General features: G+C 45.7%; 1 protein-coding gene across 1 annotated transcript in view; it reads left to right on the top strand.

Annotated features, from left to right (window-relative positions):
- Positions 1-2,234: 2,234 nt before the first annotated feature.
- LOC309340620 (retinal guanylyl cyclase 2-like) overlaps positions 2,235-24,512 on the top strand; it is a gene marked incomplete at its 5' end in the record, with an annotated part of 53,189 nt that continues 30,911 nt past the window's right edge. The window contains 7 exons of the mRNA XM_081859504.1: positions 2,235-2,727; positions 3,631-3,932; positions 5,576-5,990; positions 9,131-9,215; positions 21,848-21,944; positions 23,074-23,205; positions 24,368-24,448. Of these exons, the coding sequence (XP_081715630.1) occupies positions 2,235-2,727; positions 3,631-3,932; positions 5,576-5,990; positions 9,131-9,215; positions 21,848-21,944; positions 23,074-23,205; positions 24,368-24,448 (1,605 nt within the window). The remainder of the gene's footprint in view (positions 2,728-3,630; positions 3,933-5,575; positions 5,991-9,130; positions 9,216-21,847; positions 21,945-23,073; positions 23,206-24,367; positions 24,449-24,512) is intronic.

Below are 24,512 nucleotides of genomic sequence, written 5' to 3'. Positions count from 1 at the left end.
CTTTGGCAATATTCACAGAACTCTAGCCCAATGGTTGCCATCAATTTGATTTGAATTAATTTTATAATGAATGATTTTAGAATGTTGTACTATTTTATTGTTGTTAGCCACCCTGAGCCCGGCTTCGGCTGGGGAGGGCAGGATATAAATAAAATTTATTATTATTATTATTATTCATAATAAATTAACATGTGGCATTAAGGTAGGACGGGGAATGTGCAGGAGGAATGATTTGGAGGAGATATGGAAGGTGTTTGTAGAATCAGTACTGTTGAAACGGAAAAGGGGTCAAACCATCGCAAGAGGTGTTGAAATTATGGGAGGTTGGATAGTTACAATGGAATGGTCTCAGCAGTGAGGTGCAGGTGTTTATTCTTATTTATTTATGATGATTACTTTGCCAAAAGAAATAGAAAATAGAAAAAAAGAGGTGGTGGTCCTTACCTCACAGAATCTTTCTGTGGTGGTTCCCCATTTGTGGACGTTTTCCCCAGGGATGTCCTGCGGGCAAGACATATATTCTGCCACTGAGCTACAGTCCTTTCTGCATCACACCTGGAGAGAATCGACCCATTCCACTTGTGATGTGCGTCCTCAGTTGACAAACCAGGTAGCCCCAAAGACCTTCACTTGCCACCCTCTCTGGCACCCTATCTGCACAATGTTGTTGTTGTTTAGTCGTTTAGTCGTGTCTGACTCTTCGTGACCCCCTGGACCAGAGCACGCCAGGCACTCCTGTCTTCCACTGCCTCCCGCAGTTTGGTCAGACTCATGCTGGTAGCTTCGAGAACACTATCCAACCATGTTGTCCTCTGTCGTCCCCTTCTCCTTGTGCCCTCCATCTTTCCCAACATCAGGGTCTTTTCCAGGGAGTCTTCTCTTCTCATGAGGTGGCCAAAGTCTTGGAGCCTCAGCTTCAGGATCTGTCCTTCCAGTGAGCACTCAGGGCTGATTTCCTTCAGAATGGAGAGGTTTGATCTTCTTGCAGTCCATGGGACTCTCAAGAGTCTCCTCCATATATTGTCCATTTCGGGTCACCCAGCTACTGCCACAGTGTGCTTTTTCTTGACAGATCAAGATGGACAGGTGACAACAAATGCTGCAAGGTTTTCAGCTGGGGCAATCAGAATAAGATCCTCTGTTTGACTACAGTGGTACCTCTGGTTACGTACTTAATTCGTTCTGGAGGTCCGTTCTGAACCTGAAACTGCTCTTAACCTGAAGCACCACTTTAGCTAATGGGGCCTCCTGCTGCCGCCGTGTGATTTCTATTCTCATCCTGAAGCAAAGTTCTTAACCCGAGGTACTATTTCTGGGCTAGCGGAGTTTGTAACCTGAAGCGTATGTAACCTGAAGCGTCTGTAACGCAAGGTACCACTGTATTGATTCAAAACCCTAAAATGTACAGTGGATGCTCGGGTTGTAAACGTGATCCGTGCATGATGCACGTTTGCAACCTGCAGCATTCACAACCCACAGCTGCGCATGTGCAGGTTGCAATTTGGTGCTTCTGCGCATGCACAAAGCGCAATTTAGTTTCAGTGGTCCATAACCCAAAAAAACACAACCTGAAGCGTCTGTAACCCGAGGTATGACTGTATTTTGTATAACTGACTTTTTATTTCTATTCTTTGTCTATTGTATTGTTGTTTCATTGGTATGGCCGATGGCTGACACAAGAAGAAGAGAAGAGTTTGGATTTGATATCCCGCTTTATCACTACCCTAAGGAGTCTCAAAGCGGCTAACATTCTCCTTTCCCTTCCTCCCCCACCACAAACCCTCTGTGAGGTGAGTGGGGCTGAGAGACTTCAGAGAAGTGTGACTGGCCCAAGGTCACCCAGCAGCTGCATGTGGAGGAGTGGGGAAGCGAACCCGGTTCCCCAGATTACGAGTCTACCGCTCTTAACCACTACACCACACTGGCTCCTAGATGCATAAATAAAGATTCATTCATTCATTCTTCACTTGCCACTAATCAGCCAGGAGACGATGGCCATTTCGTTGCAAAGTTCAACCTGCTTCATCTCAGACGTCTCAAGGTGCGCAAGACTACAGCCATGTACAATTCCACTGCCCTGCAAGATTGCTGTGGGGCTGTGGTGGGCGGCTCTTGGCTTGGCCCTGCTCCCTCTCCCAATATATTGCGCAGCCTTTAACGTCGGCCTGGTGGGACCTTGGACCTGCGACCCCTTCTTCTCCAAGGCTTTCCCCCAAGTTGCTGCGAAGCTTGCTATGGAGCGGATAAGGAAGGACCCATCTGTTAACTCTCCCCATCAGCTGGACTGCACGTTATGCGAAGAAGGCTGCCAAACTTCTAAAGCCTTGGCTGGATTCATTGGCTATGAAAAGCACCTGTCAGCTTTCATAGGTCCCCTGAATCCAGGCTACTGCGCCGCAGCCTCCCTGCTTGGCAGGAGCTGGAACAAAGCTGTGTTTTCCTGGGCCTGCGTCAGCGATGAATTGGACAGCCCAGGCTACCACCCTACTTTTGTAAGAACGTTGCCCTCTCCGCCGGGGATCCTTCTCTCCGTGTTGAAATATTTCAGCTGGGCTCATGTCGGCATCGTCTCTTCCCAAGAGGAGCTTTGGAGGGACACAGCTAACAAGTTGGCAATGGCACTGAGGAACCGGGGGCTCCGGGTGGGTGTCGTCACCTCGATGGGGAGAGGAGATGGAGATGCTGAAGGAACTTGGGCCAAGATCCAAGCTGCTGGTGACATTAAAGGTAAGGAGGGTGAGAACAAGCATTTGGCCCGGCGGGAATAGAGGAGGTTTCAGGGCGCTTGCAGACTGTCACAGTTTTGGGTGGGATTCAACAACTGTTTTACTTGCAGAAGACATCTGAAGGCAACCCTGTTTAGGGAAGTTTTTAATGTTTGATGTTTTATTGTGTTTTAAATATTCTGTTGGGAGCTGCCCAGAGTGGCTGGGGAAACCCAACCAGATGGATGTGGTATGTATGTATGTATGTATGTATGTATGTATGTATGTAAAGGTAAATGGACCCCTGACCATTAGGTCCAGTCATGACCGACTCTGGGGTTGTGGCGCTCATCTCGCTTTACTGGCCAAGGGAGCTGGTGTACAGCTTCCGGGTTGTGTGGCCAGCAGGACTAAGCCACTTCTGGTGAACCAGAGCAGCGCATGGAAACGCTGTTTACCTTCCCGCCGGAACAGTACCTATTTATCTACTTGCATTTTGATGTGCTTTCGAACTGCTAGGCTGGCAGGAGCAGGGACCGAGCAATGGGAACTTACCCCGTCGTGGGGATTTGAACCACCAACCTTCTGATCGGCAAGTCCTGGGCTCTGTGGTTTAACCCACAGCGCCACCCGCGTCCCGTATGTATGTATGTATAAATAAATAAATTATTACTGATGTAGAACAGAATGTCCCTATATTTATCTGAGGAATGTTGGAGGGTATGTTAGATAGACCTTTAATTTGACCCATTAAGGCTCTTCTGTTATGACAGAAATAATCCTGGGCTGCCTTATGTACCTTATACAGCTCTTGTAAGGACCATGATGTTTTACCTCCTCTGTTGGGAGTCATTATACCTGGGCCTTTGGTTTGATTCAGCAGCCTGGCTATTCTTAAAACAACTCTTTGATTTCTGTGCCGCAGTTATCATTTTGTGCATGCATTCAGCTCTCATCGGAGGAGAGGATCAGGCTACCTTGCTTACGAAGGCCCAAGAAATGGGTCTGGCTGACGGCAGATACGTCTTCCTGCCGTACGACACGTTGTTCTACAGCCTCCCATACCGAAACCACTCCTACTTCATTCTGGAAAACGACCGCTCCTTCCGGGAAGCCTACGACGCAGTGTTAACCATTACTTTGCAGTCCGGGGAGAAAACGTTTTATGAGGCGTTCGAGGCAGCGAAACGAAGGGGCGAAATCCCTCTCGATCTGGAACCTGAGCAGGTCAGGACTGCATAGAGCAGAAGGCTTTCATTTTGCTCCAAATAATAATAATAATAATAATAATAATAATAATAATAATTTATTCATACCCCATCCAGCTGGCTGGGTTTCCAGCAAAACATTAAATACAATAATTCATCAAATATTAAAAGTGTCCCTAAACAAGACTGCCTTCAGATGTCTTCTAACAGTCAAATAAGGTTGTTTATTTCCTTGACATCTGATGGGAGGATGTTCCACAGGGAGGGTGCCACCACCGAGAAGGCCCTCTGCCTGGTTCCCTGTAACTTGGCTTCTCGTAATGAGGGAACCTCCAGAAGGCCCTCGGCGCTGGACCTCAGTGTCCGGGCCGAACGATGGGAGTGGAGACGCTCCTTCAGGTCTACTGGGCTGAGGCCCTTTAGGGCTTTAAAAGTCAGCACCAACACTTTGAATTGTGCCCATAAACGTAAAGCTAAATAACATCCTGCACCCATCGTAATCATTCACGCTTGCCTTTTTCTGTAATCCACCTCCACATTATAACTGTAGAAATGCACTTGGCGGAGAGGAAGGGAGGACCAAAACCCAGGTGTCTTTGGCTGTGATCCACCTACTAAGGATTTTCCTGTCTTCTACCCCCACCAGACACAACTGACCACCACAGAAGTGATTTGTAGAATGAAAGGAAGGTCCCTTGCAAACCTGCTTTGGGCAACCTCGCAATAAGCACAGCAAAAAACCTTGCACTCCATTCAGGAGATACAGGAACATGAAATTTATTATGGTCAGAGACCAACTTGAGAAACACAAATGGAACCACAATCCCAATAGCAAAACAAACATTTAAAACAATATACAGCAATGGCTTTTAAGTTTAGAAGTGTGATAGGCATATAAACACATAAAAACTTTAAAATAGACTACCTTAGAGAAATGACCCAAAGTCGCCCGTGGATCCGGGTTTGGGAATTTTCTTAACAAACTAGATTGAATTGGGGGATGGTCTGCACCTACAGATCTGTGCACAGAATCTGCTTTTTCATCAAATTTGTGATCATCTAATAAATCATCATTTAATCTCCATCTAAAAGAGATTTGGCTTTCTTTTTGAAATTCCATAGTCAGGGAATTATGGTCTGAAAAGGTTCTGGGATTGATATCAATTTTTTTGACTCTTGTTTCCAATTCTTTGGAAATCCATACAGAGTCTATTCTGTACCTGCAGAATCTGGTGACATTCTGGGTCATCTTGTGGTTTTTGCGTAACAGGAGAAGATGGAATTTTTGCTTTACTGGGAGGTCAGCAAGCCTCACCATTCAGGAGATATTCTCTGTGCTTCCATAATTTTTGAACGCATTGGCTTTCCCCAATAATTAACCAAGAATGGCTGGAAGCCATTTCCAACACAGCACGTTGGCTTAGCTCCTTTTCCTTTCCCAAATAGGCAACATTTGGAGTCAGGTGGGAGAGTCGGGAAGCTGGATTTCTTTATTTCATAAAATATCTCCCCCATCCTTCACTTGCTCTCTCCTCCCCTTACTGGGCATTTGTGGAAGCAAAAGTCAGCTAAATGATATGATGGATGTCAGCTCTACTTTGCCTCTGAGCCGGACCATTTCCCAGGTTTTGGTAGGCGCTAAAAACCTGCTGTCTTTTCCAGGTCTCTCCACTCTTCGGCACCATCTATGACGCCATTTACCTGGTCGCAAAAGCTTTAGCCAAGGCCCATCAACAGGGAGCGACTGAGGTCTCGGGGGAAACGTTGACTCAGCATGTCAGAAACCTCGACTTTGCTGGGTTCAACCGCAGGGTAGAGGCTGACAGCAAAGGAAAACCTCTGGCCCAATATATCGTCCTGGACACAGACGGTAGAGGGGGCCATTTCTTCCCTACCTACTTGCTGGTGGCGTCCTCTGGCTTGGTACAACCCCTGGAAAGGGCAATACACTTTCCTGGAGGAAGCCCACCCCCAGCTGATTCCAGCTGTTGGTTCGATCCAGATGTTCCCTGCATCAGAGGTAAGTGGTGCCCGTATCGCCCATATCTAACATTCTTGCACTTTGTTGATACTCCATGTATCCATGTATCATTTTTACTACGTCTCTGGAGATATTTCAAACCATATAATATTTTTATACACACATAACTTCCCACCCCTCCTTTCCTGATGTTTATTTTTATTGCTCCGTTCCCCCCCTCTATAATTTTTAATTGAATTTTCTGTTTTACAATTTAGAATACTCATTTAAACATCCTTAAAATATCAGTGACTTCCCTTCTTCTCTTTCCGTGGTTCATTTTGCATAACATAAATCCCTGCATATTTTACATAAGCTAAAACCATTCAGTATTCCATTACAGTGGTACCTTGGGTTAAGAACTTAATTCGTTCCGGAGGTCCGTTCTTAACCCGAAACTTTTCTTAACCTGAAGCACCACTTTAGCTAATGGGGCCTCCTGCTGCCACCATGCCACCGCCACACGATTTCTATTCTCATCCTGAAGCAAAGTTCTTAACCCGAGGTACTATTTCTGGGTTAGCGGAGTCTGTAACCTGAAGCGTCTATAACCTGAGGTACCACTGTATTACATCCATCAAAACTTATTTACACTGTTGAATTTATCTTAATGATGCCCACATTTTCAAATAAACACAATTTCCCTCCATATATTCAACAAACGTTTTCCAATCTTCTTTAAACATATGTTCTTCTTGTTCTCTTATTCTATGTGTTAGGTCCAAAAGCTGCACATATTCCATCAGTTTCTGTTGCCATTCTTCTTTAGTCTTTCCATTTGGGGGCTAACAGAACATGGGCTGCAGTAGTGGCATACATAAACAGCCTTTTTATTACCCCCTTTTATCAGCTGTTTTAAAATACATACGTTTTTATTATCAGAGCCCGACAAGCAGGTCTGTTGAGTAGTCTCTCACCCTGGAATTTTTTACCTTAACAAGACGATCTTCTGGGGGCCGTGTACCAGAGGTGGGTGCCCGGACACTGAGGTCCAGCTCCGAGGGCCTTCTGGCAGTTCCCTCGCTGTGAGAAGCCAAGTTACAGGGAATCAGGCAGAGGGCCTTCTCGGTGGTGGCACACACCCTGTGGAACGCCCTCCCACCAGATGTCAAAGAAAAAAACAACTACCAGACTTTTAGAAGACATCTGAAGGCAGCCCTGTTTAGGGAAGCTTTTAATGTTTAATAGGTTATTCTATTTTAGTGTTTTGTTGGAAACCGCCCAGAGTGGCTGGGGAAACCCAGCCAGATGGGCGGGGAATAAATAATAAATTATTATTATTATTATTATTATTATTATTATTATTATTATTAGGACAGAGGCAAAAGTGGGTGGAGCAAGGAAGGTCAAACTTACCTGTTTGTTGTTGTTAAATGCATTGTCCAGCCTTCCCCAGCAGGTGTCACAACGGTTTCAACCATTTAAAGATCAGTATTTAAAAACATTTGAAACAAATATAGAGGCTTTATCTCAGATCTTGGACACATTTCTAGTCAGGCAAAAACACTCAAGGGGTGGCACGGAGCAGGGCTCAGGGGTTGTATAGCCTAGTGAGATTCTCGAGGGCCAAATAGAGAGGGCTGGGGGCCACATTTAGCCTTCAGGTCCTGAGTCCCTCTGCCTCGCCCAATTACAGATAGGTAGCCGTGTTGGTCTGAAGAAGTGTGCATGCACACGAAAGCTCATACCAAGAACTGACTTAGTTGGTCTTTAAGGTGCTACTGGAAGGAATTTGTTTTGTTTTGCCTCGCCCAAGTTTACAATACAGTGGTACCTCGGGTTAAGCACTTAATTCGTTCCGGAGGTCCGTTCTTAACCTGAAGACCACTTTAACTAATGGGGCCTCCTACTGCCGCCGTGCCGCCGGAGCACGATTTCTGTTCTCATCCTGAAGCAACGTTCTTAACCCGAGGTAATATTTCTGGGTTAGCGGAGTCTGTAACCTGAAGCGTCTGTAACCCGAGGTACCACTGTAAAGCAGATCTGGGGTATTTGAGGTGTAGATCTCCTCGCTGCTGACGGCTGTTGTGTATTTATGCTGGCTTCTGGCAATTAGAAATGGCCTGGGGAATACTTGGCTTATCCTATTAAGAAAAGAAAAGGAACTTAATATAATTGTTGTTTCCAAAGACAAAGGTGGCAGTCAAGAAACTGGGAGTGGCGCATAGTTCTTCCCTGGGGAGGGGGGGAGGGGGGGACAAATGACTTTCAGGCATTTTGTTTGCAGCTAAAGTTGGGGCGTGGGACACAGGTGGCGTTGTGGGTTAAACCACAGAGCCTAGGACCTGCCGATCAGAAGGTCAGCAGTTTGAATCCCTGCAATGGGGTGAGCTCCCGTTGCTCGGTCCCAGCTCCTGTCAGCCCAGCAATTCGAAAGCACATCAAAGTGCAAGTAGATAAATAGGTACCACTGCGGCAGGAAGGTAAACGACATTTTCGTGCTCTGCTCTGGTTCGCCAGAAGAGGCTTAGTCATGCTGGCCACATGACCTGGAAGCTGTACGCCGGCTCCCTCGGCCACTAAAGCGAGATGAGCGCCGCAACCCCAGAGTCGGTCACGACTGGACCTAATGGTCAGGGGCCCCTTTACCTTTAAAGTTGGGGCAAAAGTTAACGCCTGAACCTCCAGAGAGGGATTGCAGGGTCTGCAGGCAGAGAGGAGCCAGCTTCTGTCCTTGGCATTGCCAGGTAAAAGGATCTCCAGGGGGCAAGCGCTAGGCAAGACCGCTGCTTGAGAGGTTGCCAGCCAGAGTAGGCAATGCTTGCAATTATTATTCATTTATTAATGAATAATGAGACACCCCAAAGCTATTTGCAATACCTTCCAAGGAGCTCCTTGTGGTGCACATGGTTCTCCTCCCCATTTCAACCTCACAGCAACCCTGCGAGGCAGTCTAGGCGAAGAGATGGCAACTGGCCCAAGGTCAGCTTCATGGCTGAGTGTGGATTTCAACCCTGGTCTCCCAGGTCCTAGTCCAACACTCTAACCATTACACCACACTGTAGTAAGACAATCCCTGCCCTTGGGCTAAAAAAATCTAAAAAGGTACGGCACACGAGGAAAGAGGTGTGGGGAGGGTAGAGGAAAAAGTAAAGAGCAAGCTTCTTAAAGTCACAGTTTTTAGAATGACCACCTGGGATGGAAACAGTTCATGTAGCCCTGCCTTGACCCATCTCTTGTCCCTGTTACTTGTCTAGGTCTGGAGCCTCCCGTCGTGGTATTGATCCTGCTGCCGCCACTCACCCTTCTGCTCTTCGGGATGTGCCTGGCATACTTGATCAGGTAAGAGCTTTTTCTTCTCTTTCTAGTTTTGAAGAAGGCCTCTGCCTAGCTCACTGGTCAGGAGGCAAAAGCTTTGCGCCCTGACTCAGCTGACCAGCTCATCATAACATTTGAGCCATGATCTGAGGCAGGGTGGGGGGAAAACATTTTCTGATCCCAAGGGCCAAATTCCCTTCTGGGTGACCTTCTGAGGACCACATATCAGTGATGGGAGGGGCCAGAGTCAAAAGTGGGTGGGGTAATATATATAAGTGGGTGAGGTAATATATATTACTTTTGCACAGCAGACTCGCTTCTACACACACTTACACATGCCCCTCTGAAGGAATGGACGACCTTGGCTGTTCCAGTGGAGTTGGGATGATATGTCTGGGTCTTATCTTACCACACTCTGACGCCGCACAGACCTAGTCCGGCAACAGCGCCAGAGTGTGTTCTTGGAGTTGGTGACCTCTTGCTCCAAGATAAGAATATAGGAACAGGAATACCCTTTTATGGTCAGAAGTACAGGAAGGAAAACCCTTTTATGGTTAAGAGTACCGGAGCAGGAACATCTGTGATGTCAACCTTCGTGCACAAGCTGACGTGCCTGGATTCCTGGGGAAGGGGGGAGAGGGTGCCTGGAGGATATATATACTGCATGAAATTTCTCATTTCTTTGGACTTGCTGTGGACTGACCACACAAGTGCCTTTCTGCTGCTCCAGAGAGCAGAAATAAAGAACTCTTTCTCTGAACCAACCCTCGGTGTCATTTGACTTCCTTCCTCCCGTCTGGGAGCAACGCAAAGCCCACCAATTGGTAAAGTCTAATAAGGCTATACCTCTATTCTCCATCGAGACAAGCAAGAGGCATTGCCAGAGGTCAGGGATACCTTTCACTCAGGCAAAGCACTCCTGGAGGGTGCAAAGCTGTTGGAGAGAAAGATTTGGGAAAGAGATCCTTATTCTCTTGCAGCAGAGTTAGCGCAATGGCAATTGCTCCAAGAACATTAAAACCTGGTTAGATTTACATCTGCCCTCATCCATCTTTAAGCAAATGTTTCCCACAAAAATACTTAGGCTAGAATAAATCACAGACACGTAGCTTTGCGAGTAAGTGAATGCTTTACTCAGAGTTTCCGGAAGTTACCGAAAACAAGTCTCTATCCAAAGGCAGTAAATAAAAAAGAAAAAGGTTGCAAGTGCCCCTCCTTTTTTTGCAGTACTTGGTTTCCTTACAAAAAAGCACATGTAGTCTTTGGGTTAGCAAAGATGCAGGCTATACAATCTCTCTTCTGGATAGATTCAGTTCACTTGGTTTTTCCTGCAGCTGGGAGCCATTGACTGCATGTCTCCTTCTTTGCTTATTCCAGGAAGCACAAAGAGAAAGACAGATTGGGGGGGGGGGGCAGAGCCTGCTGAGAACCTGTAAAGCCACACCCACCTGCAACCTGATCTCTGGGCTCAGGTTAACTCTTTCATGCACACAAGTGTGAATCAGTAACTGTATGTAACAACAGAATCAGAGCCAATGAGGGGTGTCGCCTGAGGTGAGAGGGATAGTTGTCCTAGGGATATTTCTTCCTCATCCCTAGATACATGCATGATTAATAATAACGAGCTTTGTAAATTTATTATTATACAGGTAAAACTCGAAAAATTAGAATATCGTGGAAAAGTTCACTGATTTCAGGAATTCAACTTAAAAGGTGAAACTAACATATGAGATTGACTCATGGCATGCAAAGCGAGATATGCTTCTACTTCTCAGAGGTCCAATCTTGCTCTATTTGCAATCCTTGTTTTGCTGATTTCATTGAATATTCTAATTTTCTGAGATGGTTAATTTGGGGTTTTCATCAGCTGTACGCCATGATCATCACAATGATAACAAAGAAAGACTTAGCATATCTCGCTTTGCATGTCACGAGTCTATCTCATATATGAGTGTCACCTTTTAAGTTGAATTACAGAAATCAAGAAACTTTCCCATGATATTCTAATTTTTCGAGTTTCACCTGTAGAACAAATCAAGGCTTGACATATCTCACTTTGCATGTCATGAGTCTATCTCATATATTAGTTTCACCTTTGAAGTTGAATTAGTGAAAGAAAGGAACTATTCCACGATATTCTAATTTTTCGAGTTAGTCTACAGGCCTATAACCACAGGTCTCAGGGTGGTTAACAAGATTAAACCACAATATAAAAACATAAGTTAGATAATTTAACAGATGCAAAACAGGTTCTCAGCTTTGGCTGGCCATCCATATTCACATAGAATATCCATCTTGGTACAAACTTTGCGATCCACTCTAGCACAGAGTTCATTCAGGCTCCATTTGGTTTCCACGGCTCCTTTCAACCCAGCCATAGGCAGGAATCCACTCCATGTTTTGTCGACTGTCTATTCTGAGTCTACAGTCTTCAGTCTCACAAAGGGAGAGTTACTGGGAGGTCTAATTGGTTAATGACTGCAGACCTTGGGAAATAAATTGTGCTAACTAAGTGTTACGCGTGGAACAATTATGACATGCCAGGTGTTCAAAATCCTCTGACAATTCAGGAGTTCACCGATTTCCTGCTTAGCGCTAAGAAAAATAAGAGCGCTGAATCATTAACACATTAAGGTGAGCAAGCGCCCAGATCCAGTTCGTCATACTTCCAATGTTTGGCATTGGCCCTAAAATGGTCTAGGCCAGGGTGATGTTGTTGGGCTATAGCAGGGTTTCCCAAACGTGGGTCTCCAGCTTGTTCTGGACTACAACTCCCATCATCCTTAGCTAGCAGGACCAGTGGTCAGGGATGATAGGATTTGTAGTCCAAAAACAGCTCGAGACCAAAACTTCACTATGACATCCATCTGCATCCCTACTTTTGTACGAGGTCCCTGGTAGGTAATTATTATTATTATTATTATTATTATTATTATTATTATTATTATTATTATTATTATATTTTTTTTATTTATTTATTTATTTATTTATTTATTTATTTATTTATTTATTTATACATACCCTGCCCATCTGGCTGGGTTACCCCAGCCACTCTGGGTGGCTTCCAGCAGAATATTAAAATACAATAACCTATTAAACATTAAAAGCTTCCCTAAACAGGACTGCCTTCAGATGTCTTCTAAAAGTCTGGAAGTTGTTTTTCTCTTTGACCTCTGGTGGGAGGGCGTTCCACAGGGTGGGTGACACTACCAAGAAGGCCCTCTGCCTGGTTCCCTGTAACTTGGCTTCTCACAGGGAGGGAACCGCCAGAAGGCCCTCGGCGCTGGATCTCAGTGTCAGGGCAGAACGATGGGGGTGGAAACGCTCCTTCAGGTCTACTGGACCAAGGCTGTTTAGGGCTTTAAAGGTCAGCACCAACACTTTGAATTGTGCTCAGAAATGTACTGGGAGCCAGTGTAGGTCTTTCAAGACCAGTGTTATGTGGTCTCGGCGGCCACTCCCAGTCATCAGTCTAGCTGCTGCATTCTGGATTAGTTGTAGTTTCCGGGTCACCTTCAAAGGTAGCCCCACGTAGAGCGCATGGCAGTAGTCCAAGCGGGAGATAACTAGATCATGCACCACTGTGGCGAGGCAGTCTGTGGGAAGGGAGGGTCTCAGCCTGCGTACCAGATGGATGCGTACAAGAAAGAGCTTTCAGGTGTCACAAGAGTCTTCATTCCCAGCTGAAGAAAAACCTCTGGAGGACATAGGGTAGAGGAAGCTGTTGTAGAGGATGTTTGTTTGTTTGTTTGGGGGGGGCAAACTTGGATTCCCAACAAGACATCCCAGAACTGATGAGAGATAGACGATTGCAACAGCACAGCTTGATTGTATAGCCTGCATCAGTTTATCTGAGCAGTGTTGTGTGGGCCACTGACTGATAAAATTTAGCAGGTTTATTGAAACTGTGATTGACAGTGGTACCTTGGCTCTCAAACTTAATCTATTCCAGAAGTCTGTTCCAAAACCAAAGCGTTCCAAAACCAAGCGCGCTTTCCCATAGAAAGTAATGCAAAACAAAGCAACCCCAAAGCAGCAATTTTGCATGAATTTTACTATCTAACAAGACCATCGATCCATAAAATGAAAGCAATAATCAATGTGCTGTACTATAAAATCAGATTGATTATATTCTCTGCAGCCAAAGATGGAGAAGCTCTATACAGTCAGCAAAAACAAGACCTGGAGCTGACTGTGGCTCAGATCATCAGCTTCTTATAGCAAAATTCAAGCTTAAACTGAAGAAAGTAGGAAAAACCACTGGGCCGGTAAGATACAATCTAAGTCAAATCCCTTATGAATACACAGTGGAAGTGAGGAACAGGTTTAAGGATTTAGATTTGTTGGACAGAGTGCCTGAAGAACTATGGGTGGATGCTCGTAACATTATACAGGAGGCAGCAACGAAAACCATCCCAATGAAAAGGAAATGCAAGAAAGCAAAGTGGCTGTCCAATGAGGCCTTACAAATAGCGGGGGAGAGAAGGCAAGCAAAATGCAAGGGAGATAGTGAAAGATACAGGAAATTGAATGCAGATTTCCAAAGAATAGCAAGGAGAGACATGAAGACCTTCTTAAACAAGCAATGCAAAGAAATAGAGGAAAGCAATAGAATGGGAAGAACCAGAGATCTGTTCAAGAAAATTGGAGATATGAAAGGAACATTTCGTACAAAGATTTCCATAATAAAGGACAAAAGTGGAAAGGACCTAACAGAAGCAGAAGACATCAAGAAGAGGTGGCAAGAATACACAGAGGAATTATACCAGAAAGAAATGGATGTCTCATATACCCCAGGTAGTGTGGTTGCTGACCTTGAGCCAGACATCCTGGAGAGTGAAGTCAAATGGGCCTTAGAAAGCACTGCAAATAACAAGGCCAGTGGAAGTGATGGTATTCCAGCTGAACTATTTAAAATTTTAAAAGATGATGCTGTTAAGGTGCTACACTCAATATGCCAGCAAGTTTGGAAAACTCAGCAGTGGCCAGAAGATTGGAGAAGATCAGTCTACATCCCAATCCCAAAGAAGGGCAGTGCCAAAGAATGCTCCAACTACCGCACAATTGCACTCATTTCACACGCTAGCAAGGTTATGCTTAAAATTCTACAAGGAAGGCTCAAGCAGTATGTGGACCGAGAACTCCCAGAAGTGCAAGCTGGATTTAGAAGAGGCAGAGGAACCAGAGACCAAATTGCAAATATGCGCTGGATTATGGAGAAAGCTAGAGAGTTCCAGAATGACATTTACTTCTGCTTCATTGACTATGCGAAAGCATTTGACTGTGTCGAACATGGCAAACTATGGCAAGTTCTTAAAGAAATGGGAGTGCCTGATCACCTCATCTGTCTCCTGAGAAATCTCTATGTGGGACAAGAAGCTACAGTTAGAACTGGATATGGAACAACTGATTGGTTCAAAATTGGGAAAGGAGTACGACAAGGCTGCATTTTGTCTCCCTGCTTATTTAACTTATATGCAGAATTCATCATGCGAAAGGCTGGGCTGGATGAATCCCTAGCCGGAATTAAGATTGCCGGAAGAAATATCAACAACCTCAGATATGCAGATGACACAACCTTGATGGCAGAAAGTGAGGAGGAATTAAAGAACCTTTTATTGAGGGTGAAAGAGGAGAGCGCAAAATATGGTCTGAAGCTCAACATCAAAAAAACGAAGATTCCCAACACCACTGGTCCCATCACCTCCTGGCAAATAGAAGGGGAAGAAATGGAGGCAGTGAGAGATTTTACTTTCTTGGGCTCCATGATCACTGCAGATGGTGACAGCAGCCACGAAATTAAAAGACACCTGCTTCTTGGGAGAAGGGCAATGACAGGCCTAGACAGCATCTTGAGAAGTAGAGACATCACCTTGCCAACAATGGTTTGCATAGTTAAAGCCGTGGTTTTCCCAGTAGCGATGTATGGAAGTGAGAGCTGGACCATAAAGAAGGCTGATCGCCGAAGAATTGATGCTTTTGAATTCTGGTGCTGGAGGAGACTCATGAGAGTCCCATGGACTGCAAAAAGATCAAACCTATCCATTCTGAAGGAAATCAGCCCTGAGTGCTCACTGGAAGGACAGATTGTGAAGCTGAGGCTCCAGTACTTTGGCCACCTCATGAGAAGAGAAGACTCCCTGGAGAAGACCCTGATGTTGGGAAAGATGGAGGGCACAAGGAGAAGGGGATGACAGAGGACGAGATGGTTGGATAGTGTTCTCGAGGTTACCAGCATGAGTCTGATCAAACTGCGGGAGGCAGTGGAGGACAGGAGTGCCTGGCATTCTCTGGTCCATGGGGTCACGAAGAGTCGGACACGACTAAACGACTAAACAACAACAACAACAAGTACTATAAAATGAAGAAGACAGTATTGTAGATGATAAAAATTAAAATTATTCTTTCTTCTTACATGCACTGATGATAGTCATTGTTTGGATGGGGGGCTTTCATCCATTTCTGCAGTCAATCAATCAATCAATCAATCAATCAATCAATCAATCATTAGCTGAACTGGGTTCCACACAGTCACAAAAACAAATGAACAGGGGAAAACCTCAAAAACAAAAATGCAAAATTAATAGCAGAAACAAAAGCACCAAACTTAATTGGTTCCAGAAGTCGGATTGACTTCCGAAATGTTTGAAAACCAAGGCGCAGCTTCTGACTGGTGCAGGCACCCTGGAAACAATAGCCTACAGCTGCATCGGACGTTCAGCTTCCAAAAAAAAAGTTTGAAAACCAGAACGCTTATTTCCAGGCTTTTGGCATTTGGGAACCAAGGTGTTGTTCGAGAACCAAGGAAGTAGTAGCAGTAATAATAATAATAATAATAATAATAATAATAATAATAATAATAATTTATTATTTATACCCCGCCCATCTGGCTGGGTCTCCCCAGCCACCCTGGGCAGCTTCCAACAGAATATTAAAATACAATAACCTATTAAACATTAAAAGCTTCCCTAAACAGGGCTGCCTTCAGATACCTTCTAAAAGTTTGGTAGTTGTTGTTCTCTTTGACATCTGATGGGAGGGTGTTCCACAGCGCGGGTGCCACCACCAAGAAGGCCCTCTGCCTGGTTCCCTGTAACCTCACTTCTTGCAGCGAGGGAACCGCCAGAAGGCCCTCGGTGCTGGACATCAGGGTACCACTGTATTTCCCACAAAAACCCCATGGGTGTTTCTCCAGGGGAAGGGATTTCCAATTTTACCTACACGATTTGCTTCGATGGAAATTTGGAACGATCCGAGATACTCCAATGCTTAACCAAGAACTGAAATTGTCTGGAAATGCGGGGGCAAGCTCTCTGAGGCTGGTGCCATGTGAAGATCAAACACCTATTTAGGGATGGGGTTTGGGATGAGCTTTATTTATTCCAGAATTTATCTGTTTTGCAAAATCTGTACACCACTTGATTTGTAAAAAAAAATGCAAAGTGGTTTGTGGTGGTGGTGATGGAGCAATTAATGTCTGCTTGAAAGACACTGTACTTATATTAACTGAATCCAAATGTTTCCATCGAAAAGTACAATTTAAAAGGGGGGGATGCTTTAATTATATGCTTGTGGAGGAGAAGAGGACTGAGCAGTGATTCATGCTGGGGTGCAACAGCCTGGCCCAGGACTCCCCCAGGACTGATAATTTAGCTGGGCTTAGACAGCATCTTAAAAAGCAGAGACATCACCTTGCCAGCAAAAGTCCATATAGTTAAAGCTCTGGTTTTCCCAGTAGTGATGTATGGAAGTGAGAGCTGGACCATAAAGAAGGATGATCGCCGAAGAATGGATGCTTTTGAATTCTCGTGCTGGAGGAGACTCTTGAGAGTCCCATGGACTGCAAGAAAATCAAATCTATCCATTCTAAAGGAAATCAGCCCTGAGTGCTCACTGGAAGGACAGATCCTGAAGCTGAGGCTCCAAGACTTTGGCTACCTCATGAGAAGATAAGACTCCCTGGAAAAGACCCTGATGCTGGGAAAGATGGAGGGCACAAGGAGAAGGGGACGACAGAGGACGAGATGGTTGGACAGTGTTCTCGAAGCTACCAGCATGAGTTTGACCAAACTGCGTGAGGCAGTGGAAGACAGGAGTGCCTGGCGTGCTCTGGTCCAGGGGGTCACGAAGAGTCGGACACGACTAAATGACTAAACAACAAAGTGCATTGTGAGTGCTCCAATGATAAAATCATCCCCGATGCAGCCAAGTTAACTTCCCCCAGCAGAGTCAGATTCGACTGAGGCAAGTCCAAGAAGGGAGACTCAGGCTGGGGTGCGACATGAAGGTCTTCTGGGAAATGATATATAATGAGCTGAAAAAGGTATTTAAGTATACCTTCACTAAGAAACCAGAGGCCTTCCTTCTGGGTATTGTCGGCCAGAAGGTGTTAAAGAAGGACCGAACATTTTTTATGTATGCAACAACGGCAGCAAGGATACTCATCGCAAAAAACTGGAAAACTCAAGATCTACCCACACTGGAAGAGTGGCAGATGCAACTGATGGACTATATGCAACTGGCCGAGATGACTGGCAGAATCCGTGACCTGGGAGAAGAGAAGATGGAGGAAGACTGGGAGAAATTCAAGAAGTATCTACAAAAACATTGTAATTTGGTTGAATGCTAAGAAGGATGCTAGATTATAAAAAACTGGCCACCACTAAATTAGATTTGAAATTTGAAATGAAAAAAAAAAAAAAAAGGCTGGGGTGCGACAGGCAACCTTCTCTAAGCGTGGATAATTCTGCTGCACCAAAAGTAATACAGTGAACATGCCTGCCTAACATGAATAGCTTGGGAGTTACAGAGAGCCAGTTTTGGGGTTGGTTGAATGACCCGGTTGCACCCATGATGGAGGAATGACAAAGTTTCCCTTCCTAGGCTGATTGGAAGGAAAAAAGTGGATCACGCAGAGACAAGTCGGGCAGCCTCCTCTCCAAGGGATTAATTTGGACCCAGAGAGGGTTGGGGTTTTTCGGGGCTGGAGTCAGTCGCAGGTCAGTAATAAAGGAAGGAAATCTCCGTTGTCAATGAAATTAACTCTTTATTCAAGGAACAGCAACATGAAATTAAAAGATGCCTGCTCCTTGGGAAAAAAGCAATGACAAACCTAGACAGAATGTTAAAAAGCAGAGACAACACCTTGCCGACAAAGGTCTGTATAGTTAAAGCTATGGTTTTCCCAGTAGTGATTTATGGAAGTGAGAGCTGGATCATTAAGAAGGCTGATCGCCAAAGAATGGATGCTTTTGAATTATGGTGCTGGAGGAGATACTTGAGAGTCCCATGGACTGCAAGAAAATCAAATCTATCCATTCTGAAGGAAATCAGCCCTGAGTGCTCACTGGAAGGACAGATCCTGAAGCTGAGGCTCCAATACTTTGGCCACCTCATGAGAAGAGAAGACTCCCTGGAAAAGACCCTGATGTTGGGAAAGATGGAGGGCACAAGGAGAAGGGGACGACAGAGAATGAGATGGTTGGACAGTGTTCTCAAGGCTACCAGCATGAGTTTGACCAAACTGCGTGAGGCAGTGGAAGACAGGAGTGCCTGGCGTGCTCTGGTCCTGGGGGTCACGAAGAGTCAGACATAACTAAACGACTAAACAACAACATTCAAGGAACATACAACTCGGCTTAGTGGTCTCAGCAACACCCCTATGGAGCAGTTGCCAGGATTGAAGGTCTCTGCCTTCCACCCTTCTAAGGCTCCTCCTCTCCCGGAAGTTTCCCAAGCAGTCTCAAACTGTTTCTGTGCGCCCCTGACCTTCTCATTACTCTGCAAATTTTTGGAGACCAGGGTGTGGGCGCTTGTTACAGCAGGAGAGAGAGGCGATACAATAATCTTTATTGTCATTGTCCCATACAGAACAACGAAATTGAAAAGAAATCTACATAAGGCATTCAAAACCAATAAGCCTGCTATCCCAGCTATCCCAACCTAGTTAGCCCTCTAAAAACTCTGATACCCCATTTTTAAAATACAATATACTCCCATAGAGACTACCTTACCCCGTGCTTAAAACCAAAATCGCATTTGGATAGAAACTGTTTCTCAGGCGGTTAGTCCTGGCCTTTATGACCCTGTACCTTCTTCCAGAAGGCAGAAGCTGAAATAGATCATTTCCGGGGTGTGTACTATCCTGCTCTATCTCTGCAGCTTTCTTATGGCACCTGGAAGCATAGATTTGATCCAAGGTGGGAAGAGTGCACCCAATTATTCTCTCCGCAGTCTTTAAAACCCTGGACAGCATTGTTTTCCCCCGGACCGTGCAGCTCCCTGGATTTTCCAGCAGTCCCTTGACCCCCTTCTGTTTCAGCATCAGAGTCTGAACTGCTTTCTGTCACAGGCTCTTCCTGCTCACTAAACCCTGTTTCCCCATCAGCATCAAGGATCTCTTCCCAATCTTCCACTTCTGACCTCTCCTCAATGCCCCACCTTCCTTCTCTGGGGGTTTCCTGGGGGGGGGGGGATTCCACGGCTGGTGCCTCCCACTACTCCTCGTCTTCCAGCCAGTATCTGACAGTGAGTGCCTTTAATTCATTAAAGGATCATGGTACAGAAATACGCCTTTGCGTGAAGCTTGGGAAATCACGGTCCAGACGGTCTCCCGCCTTGTCCAGCCACCCCCGGCGATGGTTACGAAATGTAGGGTGTGTGCAGAAGGTGTTGCTGTTGTTGCAGCTGTTGCTTCTTGGCCCAGGAATGGTGCGTGCTTCTTCAGAGTGAGGGTGGTCCGGCCAGCATGCCAGAAAGAGTCTTGCTTCCAGAGTCAATACAATGCAGATCAGATGCTCTCTGGGAAACCACGAAATCACGTTCTGATTTACAGGAGGGATCAGGGCCTTGCAGAGCCAGGCAGAGGCCCGGGCCAGGTAGATAATGTGCCCCCCTTTTTTTACCCTGGGGATAACTGAAGTCTTATAAATAGGTAAGTATATAAATAATTTTCACAAAATTATGCTGACAAATAATTTTATTTCAAGGCTTGAACCATATCGGCATATAAAGACAAAATGGAAAATATAGATATACAATAGTGCTTTCTAAAAATACATAGGGAAAAGGATTGTGAATATGCTGGCTGAGGCCCCCTTTGGAATCGGAGGCCCGGGCCAAGTGGCCCATATGGCCCCCCCCCCCTCTGTCTGGGCCTGGGAGGGAAGAAGAAGAAGAGTTTGGATTTGATATCCCACTTTATCACTACCCGAAGGAGTCTCAAAGCGGCTAACATTCTCCTTTCCCTTCCTCCCCCACAACAAACACTCTGTGAGGTGAGTGAGGCTGAGAGACTTCAGAGAAGTGTGACTAGCCCAAGGTCACCTAGCAGCTGCATGTGGAGGAGCGGGGCAGCGTACCCGGTTCCCCAGATTACGAGTCCACTGCTCTTAACCACTACACCACACTGGGATAACCCGCCAGCCTTCCACATGCACCAAGATGGCCAAAGCTGTCCTAAGACCTTCTGACATCTCCACATTCATTCATTTTGGTCCTTATAGCCTGCTCAAGTGAATGAGCCAGATATCTTCATCAGCCACGGGTGGAGGCGAAATTGATCTGGGTTATGTAATTGGGTGACTGGCTTTTGGATTTGATTTACGAATTGAGATAATGACATGAGGTAGGTAGGAGCCCGCCACTCCCACTGAGTCTCTTGGGCTTGCTGATTGGAAGGTCAGCGGTTTGAATCCCCGGGACGGGATGAGCTCCTGTTGCTTGGTCCCAGCTTCTGCCAACTTAGCAGTTTGAAAAGCACACCAGAGTGAGTAGGTAAAATAGGTACTCAGAGCTGTCTTTTCCATTTGGCTGAGTGGTGCCGTGCACTGCAGCACCCGCCCAGCAGGGGCACCCAGCAGTGGGTCTTACTTACTTACTTACTTACTTACTTACATCAGGAATGAGCCAGCTCCAAGCGAAGGTTTGCAGTCAACTGCAGAAAGCAGCCAGGAACAGGGAGACTCAGGCATTAGTCAGGCAGGGGAGAGCCGGCAGCTGCAGACTCCGGCTCTTCCTGAGTGAGCTGATAAGGCAGTAGCTGAGAGCAAGCTAGAACACAGCCAAAGCTCACAGGAAGCACAAAAAGGCGTGAAGAGCCTCTCAGAAGAAGAAGAGGCTGGATCTGATCCACTCAGTCTGAAGAGTTGGCAATGGGAGGTCTGTTAGATAGGAAGCAAAACAAGAGATGTAAGGGTCATAAGTTCAATATCTTCTGTCATCTCTGGAAGGAGTCTTCAGAAGGGTCATGTTGAGTAATGATGCCGGAGGCTTGGTTGAAGCCGTCCAAAGCTATCTGTTTTGTTTTGTTTTTGCAATAAATCCTCCTTTTTAATTACCTACGCTTACTGTGTTATCAAGTGGGGAACCTGGACACCTGACACTTACTTACTTACTCACTTACTTATTTACTTTATTTTTTTCCAGTATTTATGTACCGCTTTTCACCAAAGAAAGACCTCAAAGTCCACCCAACCCCAGCTGAAAGGTGGTTACCCCGAATTATAGACTCTGTTCACCCCAAGGGTTCCATAATTTGACTGGGCCACCTGCCTACCAGACACCTTCCAGCAGACGCAATGTGAAGTTGACGTGATTTGCTACGATCTGTATAGATGGTTACAAAATATAACGATGCTCTCCTGGCTCCTTTTCAGGCACAGCGCCCTCTATCGCCAAGTCATCAAAGGGCCTAAGAAGTTACTGCTGACTCTGGATGACCTCACTTTCGTCAACGCCAAACTCAGCAGAATGGTAGGCAATCCAAGTCATGGAACAGCTGGCCCTGATTTTGCACCTAAGCGAAATCTGTTCATGGGGAGGAGTTTCCTCCCACCATTTTTCATTACACCGTCACAGGAGCTCCTTCTCATGAGTTATCTTTTCAGCTAAGTGTTAACTGCACATATTTTTTATAGCAAAGCAAAAATTGCAAATCCTGCAAGATTTTCCACTTGGGAGCCATTGGGCTTCTGGCAGCTGCCATCACCCATGGCAAGAGTTCCTGAGAGCTGAAATATTTCAGTTGGTTGTTCCACAGATTTAGTAAACAAAGCTGTGGTGAAGTTGGAATGGGATAACTGAGTTTTTTGGTCATTTCTTGATAAGCCATTGTCAAGATATCTGGGGGCAGTCCCACCATATGTGGGAAAAGTGCCTTTCCCCCCCACAGCTTCTCCAACAATTCTGAGAAGATTGTGGTGTCATATGGGCAGTTTGCATGGGGGGGGGAGTAGGTGGGTAGACTGACCCTCTGAGGAACTCTTGTCATGGATGATGGCAGCTGCCAGAAGTCCAATGGCTCCCAAGTGGAAAATCTTGCAGGATTTGCAACTTTTGCTTTGCTATAAAAATATGTGCAGTTAACATTTAGCTGAAAAGATAACACTGAGCCTCTTGGGCTTGCCGATCAGAAGGTCAGCGGTTCAAATCCCCGCGATGGAGTGAACTCCCGTTGCCCTGTCCCAGCTCCTGCCAACCTAGCATTTCGAAAGCAGGCCAGTGCAAGTAGATAAATAGGTACCACTGCGGCAGGAAGGTAAACGGCGTTTCCGTGCGCTCTGGTTTCCGTCACAGTGTTCCGTTGTGCCAGAAGTGGTTTAGTCATGCTGGGCACATCACCTAGAAACCTGTCTGTGGACAAACGCTGGCTCCCTCAGCCCAAAAGCAAGATGAGCTCCGCAACCCCAGAGTCGCATTTGACTGGACTTAACTGTCCAGGGGTCCTTTTCTGCACTAGAAATCATGACACTTTGAGGTGGGAGAAACGTTGACTAGCCATCTGACTTGCCATTGTGTCAACACTGAATCTGAACGAGATGTTCAGCCTTGATCAGTAGGATGTGCTCCTTGATTCGTCCCTGGCTGTGTTTCCTACTCACAGAGACTGGTGGTGGATAGCCTGAGCGATTCTAAGAGCAACTTGGAAGGTCGAAGCCTGAGATCTGCAACACATTCTTTGTCGGTGAAAAGCTCAACTGTGACATACGAATCTTCCAATGTAGCAATATACAAGGTAGTGGAACACTGATTAAATCTAGCCGTTCTTGGATTTTAAGGGGGTGGGTGTATCAGGATCCCCAAGTGATGCTGTTAAGACATATTTTTTTAAATGACATAGAATGACCCTAGAAATGCATTAGTCCCTCCAAATGGCCATAGAACAATGGGTATAAAATTATGACTGGTGAGGAATAGAATCGTAGAATTTTAGGGTTGGAAGGGACCATGAGGATAATCTAGTTCAACCTCCAGCAATGCTGGAATCATGTGATCCCAGGCAATCAGGAACCACATACTAGTCACGACGTCTTTCCCAGCGAAACTTGCAGCCCGTTTGTAGACGCTGCCTGGTTGCTGGGTAGCAAGGTAACACTCATCCAAGGGGGAAGGGGAGATTATGAAGGGAAACAATGTTTAGGTTGAGGGATGGGAGACCTTCTCTGTGGGGACTTTTTTAGGTTTCAGAAGGCCATCTGTCATGGGTGCTTTAGTTGAGTTTCCTGCATTACAAGAGGGTTTGACTAGATGACCCTAGGGGTTCCTTCTAACTCTGCAGTTCTATGGTTCTGTGAATTGGCTATTTGCTGAGCCATGTGGTGTAGTGGTTAAGAGTGGTGGACTTGTAATCTGGTAAACAGGGTTCGCTTCCCTGCTCCTCCACCTGTTGGGTGACCCTGGGCTAGTCACACTTCTCTGAAGTCTCTCAGCCTCACTCACCTCACAGAGTGTTTGTTGTGGGGGAGGAAGGGAAAGGAGAATGTTAGCCACTTAGGGTAGTGATAAAGTGGGATATCAAATCCAAACACCTCCTCCTCCTCCTCCTCCTCCTCCTCCTCCTCCTCCTCCTCCTTCTTCTTCTTCTTCTTCTTCTTCTTCTTCTTCTTCTTCTCATCAATGATTCTAGCTAATCAGAGATCCAAAACGAACACTCTTTTAGACATTCCACCACGATATCTAGGAAAACAATTTTGATTTTGATATATTGTCAAGCAACAACCCCCCTGTTTTCAAATCAGCCCTTAACCATTTGGAATTTGTGAAATCTGGAAACATGCAGCGTGTGAATCTGAATCATGACGTTTTGTAAACATTGCAAAGGGGTGCATACTTGTGTCTCAATTCTAGAATTAGCCTAGGGCCTTTCTTAATCATTTACTGACACCTTTTCTGGCCAGGGCGACTGGGTATGGCTGAAGAAACTGGAATCTGGAGCAACCAGTGACCTGAGACAGAGGACTGCCAGCTTGTTAAGCCAGGTAGGGATTGTTATTGAGCAAATGGTGACTCACATGTATACACGGAAATGCGTATTTTCTGTGT

The sequence above is a fragment of the Podarcis erhardii genome (assembly GCF_964252035.2).
Source record: "Podarcis erhardii genome assembly, chromosome: 4".
NCBI classification, from domain to species: domain Eukaryota; kingdom Metazoa; phylum Chordata; class Lepidosauria; order Squamata; family Lacertidae; genus Podarcis; species Podarcis erhardii.
The sequence above is the reverse complement of the archived record's forward strand: the minus strand, read 5'-3'. Positions and strand labels throughout refer to the sequence as shown.